We start from the raw sequence: 18,891 nt of genomic DNA, 5'->3' as shown, positions 1-18,891 counted from the left end.
AATAAATTGGTTTGGAAAATAAGGAATCTCCATTCTGCTTAATCTTTGTTTTCAGTGAATCACATAACACTAGATTATTAGTAATGCTTTCATTATCTCTGGAGTTCAAAATCAGGGATATCCAGGTAATATTTAATACAAAATGAAGGAAGTTTCAAACCAAACTATCAAATATTGTTGGACTGAAAAAATAAAAGCAACACCAGGCAGGGGTTACATGGGATAGGAAGAGGGTGGCTGAATTATTTTCTTTGGGACAACTGCATGGGAAGCATCTTGTTTCCAGAAGCTGAGTTCTGTGACACAGTTATCCCAGTGTAGGATCGGAATTTCCTTGTAGACTTCACCACTTTACCTAGTGAACATCAGAGCTGCTGGCTACCCTCCCAGACACACTTCTTCCCTTATCACAGTCCCTCTGGGGTAAGTTCCCTGTCTGGGTAGGAAGAAAAGTGAGACAGCCAAAGTCAGTCTGTTCTGTAAGTAACTTCCCTTCACAAAAGATGTCTTGCCTGAGCCTCTGGGCTTCTCTGGTGGCTCAGACCATAAAGAATCTGGGTGCAACGTAGGGAGACCCAGATTTGATGCCTGGATGGTGACGATCCCCTGGATAGGGGAATGGCTACTCACTCCAGTATTCTTGCCTGGCGAATTCCACGGACAGAGGAGCCTGGTGGGCTACAGTTCATGGGGTTGCAAAGAGTCAGACTTGACTGAGCGGCCAACACTTGGAAGTATAGTAATTCTTAAGTGGCACCACAAGATAGATGTCCTATATTAAAAAACATGCCTCCTCTGTTTCACAGCCTGCTTTGTTTTTCTAATTTTTAAAAACCATCTTTATCGTACCAGTACACACAGTTCCTTTTAAACCTGTATTTTACTTCAGCGATGAGGAGAGGATGTTGTTTACAATTTCACTTTCTGGCTCTTATGCGCCTGTAAAATATTTTTCTTCAATTGGTTTTAAAACCATTTTTTTTTTTTCCCAAGAAATTTTGGATTTCTTTCTGTCTATCTTTCACTGGGGGTTCAAACTTGAAGAAACTGATGACCTTCAAAAGCCAACCTCATGCAGATGTCAGCAAGATAAAAAACAGAACTTAACATTTTTCACAACAATATTTGCATTCCTATTAGCTTTTGCAAATGCAGTACATCTCATCCTCTTGGGCAGACTGCAAAGGTGCCCTGGCAAGAGGAACAGGACTATGTGACTCTAATAGGTTAACATTCTGAACTGAGCTGCTTTGAAAGGAATAAATGCTGTGGTCCAGGTGCAATTACTGGGTGGACTTCAGTGAACACTCTTAGAAATGACTTAACAGCAAACTATGTGTCAAGAGGGGGCAGGGAGACACATTCTGCTCCCGTTAAATATCTTCATCAAAACCTCAAATAGGATCATGATTTTACAGCCTAATTGAATGTAATCTTGATTTTTAAAACAAGCTGCAAAAAGTCGATATAAAAAAATAAATACATATGAGCTGCACTCAAGTCTGTATTTCCACAAATGCTTTAAAGGTTTGCTGTGTAGAAACCAGTGATTATGTAACAAGTCGATTTCAAAGATTACATCTCTTACAATTACATCCCCGATAAAACAGTTGAGATCAAGTCACTAAACATTCTTGCAATTCAAATAGAAGAAAATAGATTAACTCTTTGCTTGGCGGGGGGTGGGGGTGGGGGTAACATATGATGAGAAATCTGTACCAATCATCCCGAAAGGCTAGGGAGGAATAAGTTAAGGAGGAAGCACAAATTTGGTGACTGTGAGGTGAAACACTAATTTGTGGTCCTTTGAAAGAGAAGGCGGTGTCTGACAGACAGGTGTCTACCGTTGCTTAGCTTGGCTGGGCGGTGAGCAATGAAAGCTAGTGGCTCCCCCGGCACACCCGAGGGCCAGAGCTTTTTTTCCTCCTGGCTCTATCTCGCTGATTGTCCCCAGCATCGGCTCTTTGGGGTCAAGGGAAGTTGGGGGCCCTCCTTGTCGCCCTGCAGACCTCAGAGCATCCAATTCCGGGTATCGTCGGCGGAGCTCGCGGGCCCCAGCACCCAGGTTGGGGAACTGGCCTTCCAGCGAAACCGCCCCAGGGCTCCGGCCCCCCAGCTCGTCTGTCTGGGTGTCCGGCCCTGTCGCCGAGGCCGAGCGCACAGAGCTCGCGTCGCTGTTTTGGAAAGCGACGCAGCTCCCTGCTCCCGCGCGCTCCCCGCGCCCCGGGTCCCGGCTGAGGCCGCGCCGAGTCCCCGGGACTTTGACGGGTTAGGACTGGCGACGCCGAGGGCCAGGCGGCCTCCAGCCGTCCCCAGCCCTGCCCCAGCGCCGGTTCCAGCGCCGCACCGCGCCGCGCCGGCAGAGAAGCAGCTGTTCCCAACAGCTGGGGGGCGGCGGCGCCGGGCGCCCCAGGTGCGGCCGCGGCCAATCGCAGGCGTCCGGCCCGCCCCCTCCCCAGCCGGGCGCCGACCCCCGGCCCGCGGGGGGAAGGGAGCAGAGAGGTGGAGAGCCGTCCTCGCCACTTGTCTTCCAGCTTCCGCGGCGGGAGAGACAGGATCCGGAGCCGAAGCCGCGCGGAGTCTCCCCCACACCGACCCCCGCCCCGCACCCCAATACCCGGGGCCCCGCCACCGCCGCCGCGCCCCTCGCTCGCCCACCTCCGCGCCTGGACGCTCTCACTGCCGACCCTCCCCAGGCCCCACCCGAGACACCTACCTAATTTCTGCGAAAGAAAAAAAATCTACCTCTAAACGCACCCTGATCTTCGCTTGAGGACCACCCCTCTCATTTCACATTTTGGCCTCCCAGCCGGGTGAGTGGAAAGCGTTTGCACATCCTACAGAACCGGAGCCTCAGCCAGACGATTCGGAGGATTTGTACCGTGACCGGCAGGGGGGGCGGGAGGAGAGAGCGAAGTCAGGTCTCCCCGGGCGGCCGCTGGCGACTTCGGCAGCCGCGCGCCCCGCGCCCTCGGTCGCCCCCGGGCCGCTCGCCCCCGCCGCCGCGCCGCCACCCTCGCCCCCAGGCTCGCCCGTAGCCCCCGGCGGCCGCGAGAGGGTGTGGGAGACGCGGAGCCGGAGGAGGACGCGCAGCCGCTGCCCGAGCCGCAGCCGCAGCCGGAGCCCCAGCCGCGGGGCGGGCGCGAAGATGCACACCACCCAGAAGGACACGACGTACACCAAAATCTTCGTCGGGGGGCTGCCCTACCACACCACGGACGCCAGCCTGCGCAAGTACTTCGAGGTCTTCGGCGAGATCGAGGAGGCGGTGGTCATCACCGACCGGCAGACGGGCAAGTCCCGGGGCTATGGATTTGTAAGTTGCGCGGATGGGGGGGGGTGTTGGGGGGAGCGGGGGTAGCGTGTATGGAGGGGGCAACCGAGAGCCTGGCGGGGAAACTGAGGACCGCGGGGGCGGGGAGAGAACAGAGTGGCGCTGGGCAGGAGGGGTTGGAGTTTGGAGTGAGGGGCTCGGCGCGCCCGTGCGAGGACCCCAGCGAACTGGAGCGGTGCTGCCCCTTCGCTCCCGCGGCTGAACTGAAAGTTTGCGCGCCGTGGCGCTGGGGACGGAGGGCCGGCGCCTGCCTCGAAGGGTTCCGGGGGTACCGAGAGCGCGGTGGCGGGATCGGGGGACAGGCGGAGCAGGGGTGGAGGGGAGGGAGAGAACTGTGATGTCTGCGGGATTTGGGGGGTGCGGAGATCTGAGAGGGAGGGGCCGCAGCCCCTGGGAATAATTACACTCCAGGGTTGGAGGCTGGTGGTTAAGCGCGCTGTTTGCTTTGTAAAAATGAGTGTCTTCCTGGCGTTCCGGCTGGGGCCGGGAAGGGACACTCCAGGAGGTCTGGGACTCTTCTTCTTAGGCCACCCCCCTCACCACCACTACCTCCCCCCCTTTTTTTCGTAATTGCAAAGATGACTTCTTTTAAAAGATGAGGCTCTGCCTTTTTGCCGAACTGAAAGAGAGCATAGTTAAGCTTCCCGGAGATTTCAGCGTGCAAATTCAGCTGCCGAGGAGCAGGGAGCTCCCTCGCAGGACAATAGCTATTGTGGTTGAGGAGTATTTGCGGGGTTGGGAACGCCGGGCGGGCGCGAGGCTAGTCTTTCTTGAAAGCAAACCTTGGCTCTCCGGGCCGGGTAGGGACACGGGAATGGTCGGGGGAGGGGGAATCTGGAGGAGTTCTGAGACGGAATTCTGGCTTCCGAGTCTCTGCTAGGCCCTACCAGCACCCTTAGAACTTTAGAGGTGGGGGAGGCGGTGGTTCTTTTTTTCCGCCTCTCTGTATTCTTATTTTTGTGTGTTTTGGAAGGAGGGTCAAGGATTATTCTAGTTTCCTCTCCCCCCACAACCCCCACTGCCAGAAAAAAAGAAAAAGTTAAAGAACCAGCGCAGTTTTACCAATAAGAATAACTTCTCCAGTGCGACTCTTGCTTTCTTCAGGGGTTGACTTAGAGCTCTGTGTGTATGTCTGTGTGTATGTTGCTAAGGTCACCATGGCTGACCGGGCTGCTGCTGAAAGAGCCTGCAAGGATCCCAACCCCATCATTGATGGCAGGAAGGCCAACGTGAACCTGGCATACTTGGGAGCAAAACCAAGGATCATGCAACCAGGTGAGAAAGATCCCTGGACCCACCTCCACCTCCCCCTCCCCCCCCATAGAGACCCCCACTTCTGAATAGGGTGAATCCCTGATTGAGAAGACCCTAGTTCCCTGAGCATCTGAAGATGTGTTGAGTAAAGTTGATCTGTGGCTGGTTATTCTACCAAGACATGAAAGATAGATGAGAGTTGAAAAGACTCCTTTCTTGACTTGAAATGTACCTGTGGGCAAAAAATAGATCTTGGGGTTGGGTTCCGTTTGTACACACCCAGACTGGGGCTTGACTCCTCTGTTTTCTGTATACATAGTTAAGTCTCCATTTTCCTCTTCTTGGCCACTTGTTGCCCATTCCCGTGTGGATGATATGGGCCAGATCTGTCAACTCCAGCTGGTTATACGTCTCTGCTTGGTGGTGTTTCTTCTTTTGCCACCAGTTGCCCTGTGCTCAGAGTGGGCAGTTCAACCAGAACACTGACCCAAAAGAAACAAAGGGGCAGTGGTGGTGCCTAGATGGTAAATGTTCAAAATAAAATCACAGCATATTTGTAATGACAGAAAATAAAGAGATTCCATGCACTTCAGGACCCTTACGTTACAGATGAAGAAACTGATGCAGAGATGAGAAATGGTTTACTCTAAAGTCATACAGCTGTTAGTCACCAAAAGGGAGAGAATTTCGTCTGTGTGAAAACATGATCTTTTGGATTACTTACCACACTGTCTTTTGCATTCGCACAAGTAATTGTGAATCGACTACTGAACAAACGTAATCTTTTTCTTGGGCATGCAAATTTAAATCGTATACTCTTCATTCTTAAGTCTGTCCATCTGAAATTTTGGAAAGAGGTAGACATTTCAATCCAAACAGATTTGCTGGGAAAGTAGATTGTCAAGAAAGGGTGTGCATGTGCAAATATTCATGAGCATTAAAAAACATTTATCTGTCTAATACAGTGTGTGTTGTTTTGCTGTCCAGAAAAGAGTTTGTTTGGTAAATGTTTAATACTATAATCTGTAAAAGCCATAATCTTCCAAAGCATTGTCCAAAACATTCGAGAATGTTCCAAATTAAAAAGGCTTTTTTATAGATCATGATTCAGAATTGTTGGAAGATTTGCCACGTGTAACTTCATTATCAAGTCCTGTTGTTCTTGGTTTCATTCCACAAGAACTTTATGTCTGGTTTTCTAAGGTCTTACTCTATGTCTGTCAACTGAACTTTGGGGATCATTTCTAGTTTCCACTTGAAGACTATTGAAAATTTTATTTAAATTAACAATAACATTAGTAAAGTGAATTTTAAAAACCTATTTATAATATTTTCTCTAAAGTATTAAAAGAGTGATTACCTTTACTAAGTGAAAGGTGTGATTGCATTTTATTTGTAGAAGTAATAAATGCCTAACTTGCACAAATAGAGAATGTGGTATGTTTTATTGTTAGGTTTTGCCTTTGGTGTTCAACAGCTTCATCCAGCCCTTATACAAAGACCTTTTGGGTAAGTCAATGAATCAGGCCTAAGTTTCAATATGACTATCATTTGTTAACCTTCATTTTCATTATATCCAGACCAGACCATTATGTTATAGACTGTTCCCAGTTTACATATTTATATATGTTTGTGTATTTTGAATGCTGATAATGTAAATATTTTTAGATGAGTCAAGTTATCTGACCAAGTATGCAGCCTCCCAACCAGACCCATTTTGAGCTTATGATTAACAAAACAAAACAAAAATACCAGGTATGACTTGTGTACAGACGATTGTGTCCCAACACCATTACTGCTGTTCAACTTGACTCAATTGTATTTATCTCTTTCTAACCTGACAGGGCTCGTATACTGTTAAGCTAACTGATCAGAAGGATACCATGATAAGAGGTGGAATAGTTCTGTTTGGAATTAAACTCTGTAACCAGTAGACTCAGACACACAAGCTCAGATGGTGATTAACGATGCATGGATGTTGGTGTTGTTTTATTTTTTCACCATAGTCAATAGACCTCCGTGTGCTTTATTTTATTACAGTCATGAAGTGGTGTTGATAGCTAAACTGTGTGCTTTTTTTACTTAATTGAAAAGAGCTGTAGTGAAAGTGTTTTCTTTTCCTCGGGGAAGGGGCTCTTTGTGTTTTTGGTTTTGGTGGTGGTGTTGACGGGTGTTGACTTTTGACTCTGCCATGGGAAGCAAAGGGCCTTTTTTTATTTCCTTGCTTTTCAGCTGTAGCCTGTAACTTCCACTTAACCATATTTTTGTAGTGAGTGCTAAATGGTGTGATTTCCCTCTGTAAGAACACAGATTCATCGCTTGCATGTCCTAAGTTTCTGTATTACTGGGGCGTTTTTCTGGGGATGGGGTTCTTTCTTTGGCAGTGTGTATCTACTTTTAGGCCTTCTAATTTAAAGGTTCAACAACTCTCATCAGATTTCATTAACACTGGCCAGTTTTTTTGAGCAGAGTAGCACTAACCTTCGCCTTTCAGATCTGACTCGGGTGAACAGCTGGCTTATATTTGTGTTCTCTGGGTTCTGTGATTACGATCCTTCCCTGTCCAAGCTCCCCAACTTCCCTTCCATTCAGACACTATATGGGGGGGAAAATCCCCAAGCACCTCAATTTATTCTGAACACCTAGGGTCTGTTTTGGCTGTTTTCTACCTGATCCACTTGGCTGTAACTAATGCCAGAAATTTACGCTCTCCTTTTGAATATTCTAACTGTTTAGAAGTGTTTCATCCTCAACAATATTAATACTTTCTTCTGCATCTTAGCACCTGAACAGCTACATGTGTAACCTGAAAGGTTAGATTCTATCTGCAAAGATAGATATCTACCAGGAGTAGATCCAAAGAAGCAATAATAATTTGACTTGGAAGATTCAAGTTATATTTTCCATGAATACCTTCTTTATAACCTTCTCTTAACCATATCAAGATTCTCACTCTTACTACCAACCCTTACTTTTTTTTTAAACCATAGAAGAATTTTTTGTCCAATAAGATTAGAAAGGGCCTTCGTGTATCCATAATGATGCCCCATCTAAATCATTCTGGATATCGACAACAAATAGTAGTTGATGGGTCCAACTACTTCTGTGGATACCACTTCTCATTGGTCTAGACTATGTTCAAGGTAGAACTGGGGAGAACAGACATCTTAAGAAGTGACGGTGAACTTAACCATGGTCTCACGTTACTAATCCCGAGACAGCTGCTATACAGCTAAATTGATCAACCGGTATTAGCATGTGTGTATTTTTCTCGATGCTAGTGGATGGTACAAAATAAGGAGACTGCATTTTGGTTTGGGAAATGAAACTAACACAAACCCATCAGGGACTATTCGTTGCTAAATTACTTGGTATTATTTGAAGTACAAGAGGAATTCTGAATAGCAAGAAAATAGATGAGTCGGAGGAGTTGGACAAAGCTTTGTGGGGACTGGAACAAGACTTGGACCAGTGGTATGTCTGGACAGGTGAAAGGAAAAAAGGGACCTGTCTAAAGGGTATAGGATAGGGGAACATCAGCAAAGAGGAGAAAAGACTCAGTACGTGGAGAAATGAGACTTCTATGGAGGGTCTTGAGAGGCAGACATAGAAATTTGAACTGGCTGTGATAGTCCTTATGGATCCATGAGAAAGAAAGTAGTATAAGGGAAATAAGAACAAACAATGTGTCATGTGGAAGTTTTAAATCAAGTGTATTTGGATAGTAACCTTTAGCTGTTCATCCCTTCTAATAGCAGCTGTCTTTATAAAGGATGGTGATTATTACTGTTTGGATAAATTGAACTTGAGGTTCTTATTAGAAATAGATAGCATTCCAGATAGACCAAGCAAGGCTTCTCTTTTTTTTTTAGGGGTTCTTAACACTGCTCTAATTCCCAGAGTCTGTACCTAACAAATCACACCTGGTCATCCTCAATTCTATTTGAATGCCACATGTTCTTATTTTTAGGCCTGGAAAGAAGTTTGAGAATTTTTAACAGTGAATTGTTTGAAATTCTAGAACTATTTTTTATATGGTCTTTAAATGGCCCCTACATTACTCTAGGCTTTTAAAGAAAAAATCTTGGCCTGAAGGAATTTCCGATGTAACACAGTGGGCAGATGTATAGAAATTGGTGAATTTGCCAAACTACATCTTATAAATATTTTATATTTGAAAGAATCATTTTCATACTGAAATCTTGGAGAGGAGAGATTATGGATCTGTGAGTAGAAAATTCCAGGCTAGTTTAGACCAAGTTGAAACACACTTAAATATTTACTCAGTCCTCCTTTAAGTGCTAAGTTTTATTCTAGTTGCGTTAATGCATAATAAGTATTATACTGTCCACTAAGTGGGGCAGGAGGGACAGTTAACCAAACATCTGCTACTTGCCTGGTACTGATAAAGGATTTACATAAATTATGTAATTTAATTATCACAGTAATTATCTGATAAAGACACTGTTAATGTCCTTTCCACAGGTGAAAAACTGAGATGCAGAGAGGTTAATTAACTTCCCACAATGGCTACTAAGTGCTAGAGTCTGATTCTAGGTTCAGAATCACGGTTTGCATGACTTCCAAAGCCATACTCTTTCCTCTGTGTCAGTCTGTAGCCCCAAAGACACAACTGTGCTCTCTCTTATAATCTAGTAAGAAAACTGAGAAGCATGCAGAAGGGCTGTCCATATGGTTTCAGATAAGGCAGAACAACGTCACGTCGGTGGGATCTAGGAAGTCTTCATGAAAGAGGTAGAATCTGAAATAGATTTTAAAACATGATGGAGGCTAGGGAACTCTTGCAGTGAGTATATTTTTCATTGTAGGCTCTTCACACTGATAATTTTATTTAATGCACAGCAGTTCAGGGTTGGAACTATTAGGTTCATTTCACTTATCAGAAATATGTGAGGCTAAAAAGGTGAAGCAAATTCTTGAAGGCTTTAGACATGGTGAGTGATACAGCTAGGGTGAGTAGGATTGGGATTGCAACAGGTAGAGATGGAATGAGGGCTGGCGTCCCTGGCCAAGGGATGTCATGAGCCAAGGTGAAGCTCTGGGTATCTGTGATGTGTCCATGAAACCTTGAGGAGCCCAGCTGACCTGGATTCAAGGAAAGGTGGGAAGAAATACTGGAAGGAGTATTTTGGAGCCAGAGTATAAAAGGCCTGTCATGCCAAAGTTTAATTAAGAAGTTTGCAGTTAGCTTGGTAGGATGTTAGGGACCTAGGTTACTTTAAACAGACGTATGAGGTGCAGACTGGGTCAGCAGTGTATGCGATAGGCTGGAAGAAGAAACCCTTTAGGATGTCCAAAGTCACAGAGAGACACCAGAGGGACATGAAGAGACAGGAAGAAAAGGAAAACATAGTAAATTTTCTGTGAAAATTGTCCAAGATGTTAGCTTCGCTCTTCGCTTTTATTACTACTGTGCTGTGCTGAGTCGCTCAGTTGTGTCCAACTCTTTTCGACGCCATGGAGCCCGCCAGGCTCCTCTGTCCACAGGGATTCTCCAGCAAGAATACTGGAGTGGGTTGCCATGCCCTACTCCAGTGGATCTTCCCAACCCAGGGATCAAACCCAGGTCTCCTGCACTGCAGCAGATTGTTTACCATCTGAGCCACCAGGGAAACCCCTTATTGCTACTAGACATGTACATTCTATGATTCATTGAGGGAAAGGATGTTGGTAGATCTCTAGTGGGAAGGAGATTTCCAAACTGCCTTAATGGGTTCCGCAGACTATTAATACAAACAGGAACTGCTTGAGAAGCCCCACCTCTCGCTTTGGTCGGATTCTGCTTCCCTTCCTGAATTGAGATATTTCAGTCTCTCCATGGTCTTCTGGATTCTCCCTTCCCTAAAGCCTTAAAAAAAAAAAAAAAAAAACAACTCCATGGTTTCATTTGCCTTCCAGATGGCTTCCTAACCCTTGCCAGACTTTGTGTAGGTTTCTGATATTCCTGGGAACTTTATACTCATTGGTTGGCAGCATCAAATGAAAGCTATTAATGTAAAATCAAATGCAGACAAGAGTCCTGTAAGAAACCCTGTCTATCTTACCAGTTAAAACATTCTACACACACACACACACACACACTGATCCTACCTTTTTGTAGGCTAAACTTATTTTTAGTTACCACCTTTATTCAGAGATAGAAGCCTAGCAACCCTCCTGTTGTCTCTGGAACTTTGGGAGCACATGGGTTAATGTTCCAGTATCAGTGAGATTCATACTGGCTGGCCTTTGCAGCTGATAGATGTTTTACTTTGGCCTTATAAAGACATTTTACCCGCTGGAAACCCTTGTCGCATGACAGGATCAAAAATAGCCCGGCTGCAGCCCCTGCTGTCCATCACCACATGTAAACTGGCGTGAGTGAGGCTCTCTTATCCGTGTCTGCACATCGTGGACACAGCAGCCTCCAGGGACAGTGTTTCATAAAGCCACACCTGTCGCTGTGAGCCAGTCAGTCACCTGACCTGCAGAGAAGTTCTGAGTGTGTGCATGACCATGCATCTGGTTTCTGACAAGCAATTAAGAACATCTCTTAAGTGTCCTCAGAAACACTTGATGACGTCGTTTCTTCTGGCACTGGGAAAGATCTCCAAGTCTAGTAAAATCGAGTGTATTTTTATCATTGGGGTCAAAGTTCATTACCCTCTGTGATAAATTCATCTTTTCCATGGATGTTCCTTAATGAGTGCTTTCAGTAAAACTCTGAAAAGGCAAAGCAAAGTTTATGTTTTAAACATCCTAATATGCAGTTTTCTGTTTTGGGTTCTTTAAAATTCAAAAATTTTCACTCGTGCTGTACTTCTTATATGTTGCTTTTGGCAACAAGCAGATGGCATTATGGTGTCGTATTTTTGGAAATACAGGGGTTTTGATGGAGATTATTCTAAAGAAAGATGAAAATAAATCAGGTATTCATGGTAGCGTTTTAACTGAGCCATTATGAATGGCAAGAGTGAGAATTGAGATGCATGGGTTTCAAAAATACCTCTTGTGAATTTTTTTTAACAACATTAACTTTTAAGTAAGGCCACTGGAGTGTGTTTTGTATGTGACCTCTGAATGTGTAATTTTAAAAGGTACTTAATTTTGTTTCACGTTAACTTTTTATAGGATAATACACCAAAATAGAATTGATTTTGTATAAAATATCTACCAGTAGGGAAGATTTAAAACAGATATGCTAATAAATCTGTTTCTGTTGAGTTTGAAGGTGAAACAAGAGTTATTAGATGCAAAAAAAAAGTTAGTCTTACTATTGTAACCCTATGAAGTTGATATTGAGAAATATTTAGTTTGTGTTTCCCTGTCCCTACCTTTTCCTTCAACCTCATCATTTCCCCCAAAACCCCTTCTGTCTGTCATAGAGATAAACAAGCTGGCTGACCTACAGTTGCCTGATAGTCAAACAGGTTTGACTGACCCTTGTGTCTTTATGAATTTTATGGAGAAAAAGAAAGAAAGAAAGACCAAAAGCGTGCTGCACATTCTTTTTGGGAATCACTGCCATGAATGTTAATAGCATTTCTGTAGCTTCCCACAACAGCCTCTTGTGATAGTGAGCTGCACTACAGTTCGTTTGAAAAAGTGTGATTCTGCTGTGTTTACCACACTTGTGAACTTTTAAATTCCTTTTTTATTTTGTCGCCTGCTTCTTTTTTTTATTATTATCTTTAATAAGGGTGACTGAGGTTGCAGAGAGATTAATGTGTGCTGAGTCTGCATAGCAATTTCCAGTAGGGTTGCCATGATAATAAACACAGATTTTGTGGAAATTGATTGTCGTTTTGAGAAACCGGCCATCACCCTTACAGAACTGAACAATCACGGATTCCCTTTGGAGTCCTCTGTTCACACTTAAGAAACTTTCCATTGGCTGAACCGCTTTTGTTGTACAAAGTCATCACAAAATGTTCTGAAGTCGTAATTCAGCACTTAGGAAATAACCTCCTCTGTGCGAGGCCCTCCTGAACCGTGAATTTTTTTTTTTTTCCCTAAAACTTTGGTTCCATGGTTATTTCTTGGTTCCAAAATGATCCTGAATAAAAAGTTCCAGCAGGAAGGGTATCCTATTTTCCTTGTTGAATTCCTTCTGGGGCACTCCATGATCTTGGCTCCGGCCAGACTCCTTTCGCCGATGAATGGCAAGTCGATATTGTGGCAACCCTATGCTCATAATAACCACTAAATTGGAGTTTGTCTGATCTCGGAAGAAGCCAGGCTCAACCCAGGAGGCCATTCCTGCCTGACTTTTTTTCTTTTTTTTCCCATTTCTCAATAGGATACCTGCACACTATGTCTATCCGCAGGCTTTTGTGCAGCCTGGAGTGGTCATCCCCCACGTCCAGCCCACCGCCGCGGCCGCCTCCACCGCACCTTACATCGACTACACGGGAGCCGCGTACGCACAGTACTCGGCGGCCGCCGCTGCCGCCGCCGCCGCCGCCGCCTACGATCAGTACCCGTACGCAGCCTCCCCGGCCGCCGCGGGCTACGTCACGGCCGGGGGCTACGGCTACGCGGTGCAGCAGCCAATCACCGCCGCCGCACCTGGGACCGCGGCCGCTGCCGCCGCCGCCGCTGCGGCCGCCGCCGCCTTCGGCCAGTACCAGCCTCAGCAGCTGCAAACAGACCGGATGCAATAGGCCCGCAGCCCCTGATCAAAGTCGAGTTGCTTTCTCTTTCCAAATTGTCCCAGTTTTCAGTAGCTAATGAGAGTTAACATTGACTTAACAGCTTTAAAAAAAAAAAAAAAGCTATGCTATTGTGAAGCAGAATTATGATTTTTTTTTTATATACTCCAGTAGTCATTCTAGACGTGCAAGAGATAAGAAGGAAGGGGAGTGGGCGCAGTTTTTGGAAATCAATCCCAAAGAGCCTGAGTAAATACAAGGCCGCGACGAAATGGTGGCAGGAGGAAACCATGGAACTTCACTTTTATAACGGGATTTTTACTTTTGCTCTTTTTATAGTATCAGGGAAGCAAACTGCCTTTTACCAGTTAGAAAATGCTATTTGAATCTAGTTGAACCAGGGAATACAGAGTGAGCAATATGTAGCTTGAATTACATTTAAAAGCAGATTTAAAAAAAAAAATGGTGAAAGCACTGATTGTCATTTTTAGCCGTCACTATGGCCTAGAGAACTTTTCTCAAGTAAGAAGGTGATGTTCTTACTCTCTCAAAAAAAAAAAAAAAAAATGGGCATCGAACAATCTAGGAGCGTGGCAGTGGGTGAAGTGGTGGACAGGCACCAAAGCTATTTTCTCATCCACCCAGTGGATGAGTGGGACTGTGAAACAGGTGATGTGGAATGAATGGGTGCAACAGCTGTACAGACAATCAATAACACACACAGTTCTGGAAAGAACACATCACTTGTGCTTGTTTGATGAGCTTGTCACATTCTAATCCCTCTCCCCATCCTGTTTCAATTTTGGGAAACTTGTATCTGCTGGTGTCAGCAATTCTGATTCTGAAATAGGATCAGGCTTTTACTACATACAACCGCCTTCTCTTTCTATTTATTGTGTCGACTCGTGGCTTATGATTAAAGGCAGGCAAAGTTTGCAGACTCTAAACCCTTAAGAGCTGTCTTAAGGACATTTATTTTTTTCCCTTTTTAAGTAATTTTACACTTTTTAGTATCTATTTCAGAGTCATATTTAAAACTATTTATTAGTGAATACCGTACATGAGACACCAAGGTTACTGAGATGACAATTCTTCAACGTTAATGATAATGTGGTTTATACTGTGCCTTAATAGTAATGCTATTTAAGATATTTATTTTTAAGTTTTACTATGCTGCACTCTAAAGAAAGGAACTTTAGATGTGACACTGTAAAATTATGTATTCATCTCATGGCATAAATTATTTAGTAGGTCTAGATGTAGCATATTAAATATTAACCTATTCAACTAAAGATGTTGACTTGGATTTATTTAAATTCATATGTGCACTGTATAAGAGAATACTCTTACATTAACACATTTTAGTTTATTTTAGTTTTTAGGGTTTTTTTTTTTTTTAACAGGATCTATTGCTAGTTTCATGCTTCCTTCTCTGATTTTTGCTCATGCAGTCTCATTTACTGGTACTTCATTAGTTTAACACTTATGTAGTTTTTAAATGCTGCTTTACGTTTTTCTTCTGAAACTGCAATACTTGCAATTTTTATTAAACTAAATTGAATACTATTTTACACTGTATTGGATTTTTATACTTGAACAATTTCATACAAGGGAAGACAGGTTAGCATTTTTATGGACTTTCTCCATTATCACTGGATTTACTTTAAGTATTCCCATACTAGACAGTGTTATGTAATGTAGACATGACTCTCCTGTGCAAATTATTTATTCATTGTGTATATTGCTTTATAACATTTCAGATCTTCTAATCTATTCACTTGTATTAAATATAATTTTTAACAACTTCTGTTGCGTTGATTGTTTCTCCTTTTGTGGTAAAAATGGAATGATATTGCCCTTTAATTAGAACTAATGATGTGATTTACAGGTAGCATTTTCAGTGAGCAGAAAGCTTCCCAGATGCCTTCTTTTTATACTTTTTAAGTAAATTTCAGTAACTCAGTATCTGCCTTACATTTAGCACATGATACAGGTCTTTCCCCAGTAGTGAACCCTAAAGGACGATTCATGGCACTGGAACTTGGTTAGGTGAAGGTTGTTTGGAAGGAGAGGGCTATAGGGGGAATGGTCAGCTCAAAGCTGGAGTGATGCTGGGCTCAGGTAAACTGAGGTTTGGTACTAACCTCTAACCGTGTACTAGCAATGTGACCAAAACACGTTGCTTTTTGTACTCCACTTTTAGGCTGAGGTTTTTATTGATTTCTCATCTATAATTTTAGGACAGAAATACCCATCTTACATGGTTATTTTAAGTATTAAAGTATATCAACTATCGGGTAGAAAGTTCGTTTGGGTTTTTCTACAAGATGTTATGGAAAAACCCAAACAAACTTTTTGGCAAACTCTATACTTAGAACAGAGTCAAATGTATTACTATTTATCTAGATAAACGATTACTGGCAGTAGTTTCTGTAATGTTCTATAGCAAAAGCTAACCAAAGAGGAAATCACCTCTTGGAATGTTTATATTTTTAAACTTTTGTCCACAGTGATGTGGCCTTGACTGTCATATTGATTGTCTTAAAGTGTACATGTTACGTTAATTATGGAATGGACTGTCTGCTTGTCCCTAGGTCTTAATGTTTTCCAAATCCATGACATAATATCTTTTATTGAGTTCCATTAGTTTTTGAAAATTACAAAGTTATAACAGATTCCAGCATGCTTTCTACTTGATGATAACTATCATCCTATTTAGAGCCACCATAATCTTCAACCTTAATAGCCTTTAATTTTCCAAAGAAAATTAGACACCACCAAATACTTTGGGAGAGATTGTATTGCACCTCAAGGTATTATCTGGGGTCAGTAAAATAATTTCTAAACTACTTAGTTCAGTCTGTGCATCAGTGATCATTTTACTCCAAAAGACAAGCTCTACATTTAATGTTTCAGATGTATGAAAAGTCACTTGTGCCCTCTGTAAGTCATGTGTTGATTGCTGAGCTTTAAAATGAAACATTTGATTTATCAATTAAAAATAGGTCAGATGATTCTGGGAAAAGCTTGTCAGAAATAGCCATACTCAGGGAAGCCAGAAGTTCATGTACACCTGACTACACCTTGGAGGTATTTACTGATCTATATGAATATCAATATTAGCAGTTACAGAGAGGACAAGATTTTTACTTAATAATGCTAGAGCACATATTTCTAAAAGTAAGTAAAAGTTCTTAATTTCTAATAAAGAGGGGGGCATACCCATGACACAAGGTCTCCATTGGTCAGGAAGCTAGTTATATTTATAGAGTTGGAGAACACGATGGTCTGAGATTCAAAGAGCTGGATGAGTCCTCTTTACTTACCAGCAGGGTGATCTTGTACCCCTCTATGGTGGTAACCTGTAAGCTGATAAGACCTAACATGTTGCTTTGTTAATCTCTCAGATTGTACTGATCAAATGAGTTAACTGATATGAGAGCATTTTAGAAATTTTGAATATTAGACAAATGGAAGTTATACTGTGGCAATATACACAATATTAATTTGGAAATAGACCTCTGTTGTCTTCTATGAAATGACTCTTCCAAAAGAGGGCAAAATCGTTATTTCACGGTGTTATCTTTCCTCTTCCTGACCAAGTCACAGCTAAACTTGCTGTGCAGTGTGAGTGGCACAAAAATCACATTGAAAGATGGAGGGATTGCTTAAGGGAAGGAAGGGGAGATGAAAAGATTATGGAATATATTTCTCTCACAGGGAACTATATTTTTAGCTTCTTCCTCACTCCTGTCAAATATTGTTCTTAATTCCCTCTGAGGCTTGAAAGCGTTTATTAAGAGGACAGTCTGAAGTTTACAGGGGCAGAGGTGAAGAAGAACCAAAAAAATAAGTAAATGCATTTTTACGCTTTTGTGCTCTTTTTTTCCTTCAAGAGTTCCAGGTTGTTTCCATGGAAATTCTAACTTCCCTTTGCTTAAGCACTTCATACAGAAGAGGTTTCATTTTGGATATCTGGTCCAAGTTGAATTTTGTAAGTTCAATAATGACTTTAGCTAAATTATTTACATTCCAGACTTTGAAATCCCAATCGCAAATCAAAATGAGAAAGAAATTAGATAATACATATATAAGCACTTTAGAAATTTTAAATACAAAGGACTTTAAGCTTTGATATCATGTATTAATTCTGTCTCAAAATTGCACAGTATCTGCTAATTGTTGACCAACTCTTTCAGAAAGAAAGTCTATAAAGTACCCTTCTTGGACTTCTCTGGTGGTCCATTGGTTAATGGACCAATGCAGGAATCCAGCTGCCAAAGCAAGGGACACAGGTTTGATTCCTGGCCTAGGAAGACTCCAAATGCCACAGGATAACTAAGCCCAAGCACCACAACCACTGAAGCCGGCAGACCTCAGAGCCTGTGCTCTGCAATAAGAGAAGCCACTGCAATGAGAAGCCCAGGCATTGCAACTAGAGAGCAGCTCAGTCTCTCTCTAACTAGAGAAAGCCTGCAGGCAGCAACGAAGACCCAGCACAGCCAAAAATTAAATACAGTACCCTTCTTTCCAGTTACTTGTCTCTTGGGAGATGAATGTCATAGCTTTTTAAAATCCAAGATACTACCTCTAAGCCATCGATATGCTATCAATATACTTTAAGTGAGTTGGAGTGTGTGCATTGTTTTTCCTGTTTCCACTCTCAGAGGTCATTCTGATTACATCATAGGAGGGATTGAGTAGCAATCGTAATTTCTTTTCATTTAATAGCTCAGATAATATGTTCATAAAAGGGCAAATATTTCAAACTGACTTCCAGAGTGAGCGTGAAACACAAAAACCTTTTGCCAAGTATGTGCGTTTGTGCTCAGTCCCTCAGTCAGGTCCTACTCTTTGTGACCCCGTGGACTGTCCTCCACCAGGCTCCTCTGTCCATGGGATTTTCCAGGCAAGAATACTGGAATGGGTTGCCATTTACTCCTCCAAGGGGAATCTTCCCAACCCAGGAATCGAACCCATGTCTCCTGAATTGCAGGCAGGTTCTTTACCCGCTGAGCCACCAGGGAAGCCCAGAAATAACGAGGCTTATCTCTTATCTCTAAACTAGGTTCACCTGACAGTCGCAACCAGGTATGAACATGTTTAACTTTCTGAAACTCTCTAAGCTGCACCACTTGTGCTCAAGGTGCCTCAGGTGAGGTGAAGAAGATAGAAAAGATTCTTCGGAGCATCTTAAGGAGCACGCACTTCCATTCTGCATTGTCTTGTGTCCATTTTGAAATTTGAGAAAGAAGGGGTGTGAAAAGGAAGTAGAAGAAAATAATGAAGAAAAGAAAAAAAGCGTGCCCTAAAGCAAGGTGGCGGAGAAGGCAATGGCACCCCACTCCAGCACTCTTGCCTGGAAAATCCCATGGATGGAGGAGCCTGGTGGGCTGCAGTCCATGGGGTCGCTAAGGGTCAGACACGACTGAGCGACTTCACTTTCACTTTTCCCTTTCATGCATTGGAGAAGGAAATGGCGACCCACTCCAGTGTTCTTGCCTGGAGAATCCCAGGGACGGGGGAGCCTGGTGGGCTGCCGTCTATGGGGTCGCACAGAGTCGGACATGACTGAAGAGACTTAGCAGCAGCAGCAAAGCAAGGTGGAAGGGGATGAGATGGAGTGGGAGTCAGGTGGGCAGATCACGTGTG

At 43.4% G+C, this 18,891-nt stretch overlaps 1 protein-coding gene across 1 annotated transcript; it reads left to right on the top strand.

Annotated features, from left to right (window-relative positions):
• The first annotated feature begins 3,013 nt into the window (after positions 1–3,013).
• Positions 3,014–15,046, top strand: RBM24 (RNA binding motif protein 24). The gene is made up of 4 exons (XM_070778356.1): positions 3,014–3,316; positions 4,486–4,609; positions 6,043–6,097; positions 12,888–15,046. The coding sequence occupies exons 1-4, from the start codon at positions 3,149–3,151 to the stop codon at positions 13,249–13,251; spliced, it is 711 nt and encodes a 236-aa protein (XP_070634457.1). The 5' UTR covers positions 3,014–3,148; the 3' UTR covers positions 13,252–15,046.
• Positions 15,047–18,891: the final 3,845 nt, after the last annotated feature.

The sequence above is a fragment of the Bos indicus genome, chromosome 23, assembly GCF_029378745.1.
Source record: "Bos indicus isolate NIAB-ARS_2022 breed Sahiwal x Tharparkar chromosome 23, NIAB-ARS_B.indTharparkar_mat_pri_1.0, whole genome shotgun sequence".
Taxonomy (NCBI): Eukaryota; Metazoa; Chordata; class Mammalia; order Artiodactyla; family Bovidae; genus Bos; species Bos indicus.
Note: the sequence above shows the minus strand (reverse complement) of the source record. Positions and strands in the feature narration are given on the sequence as shown.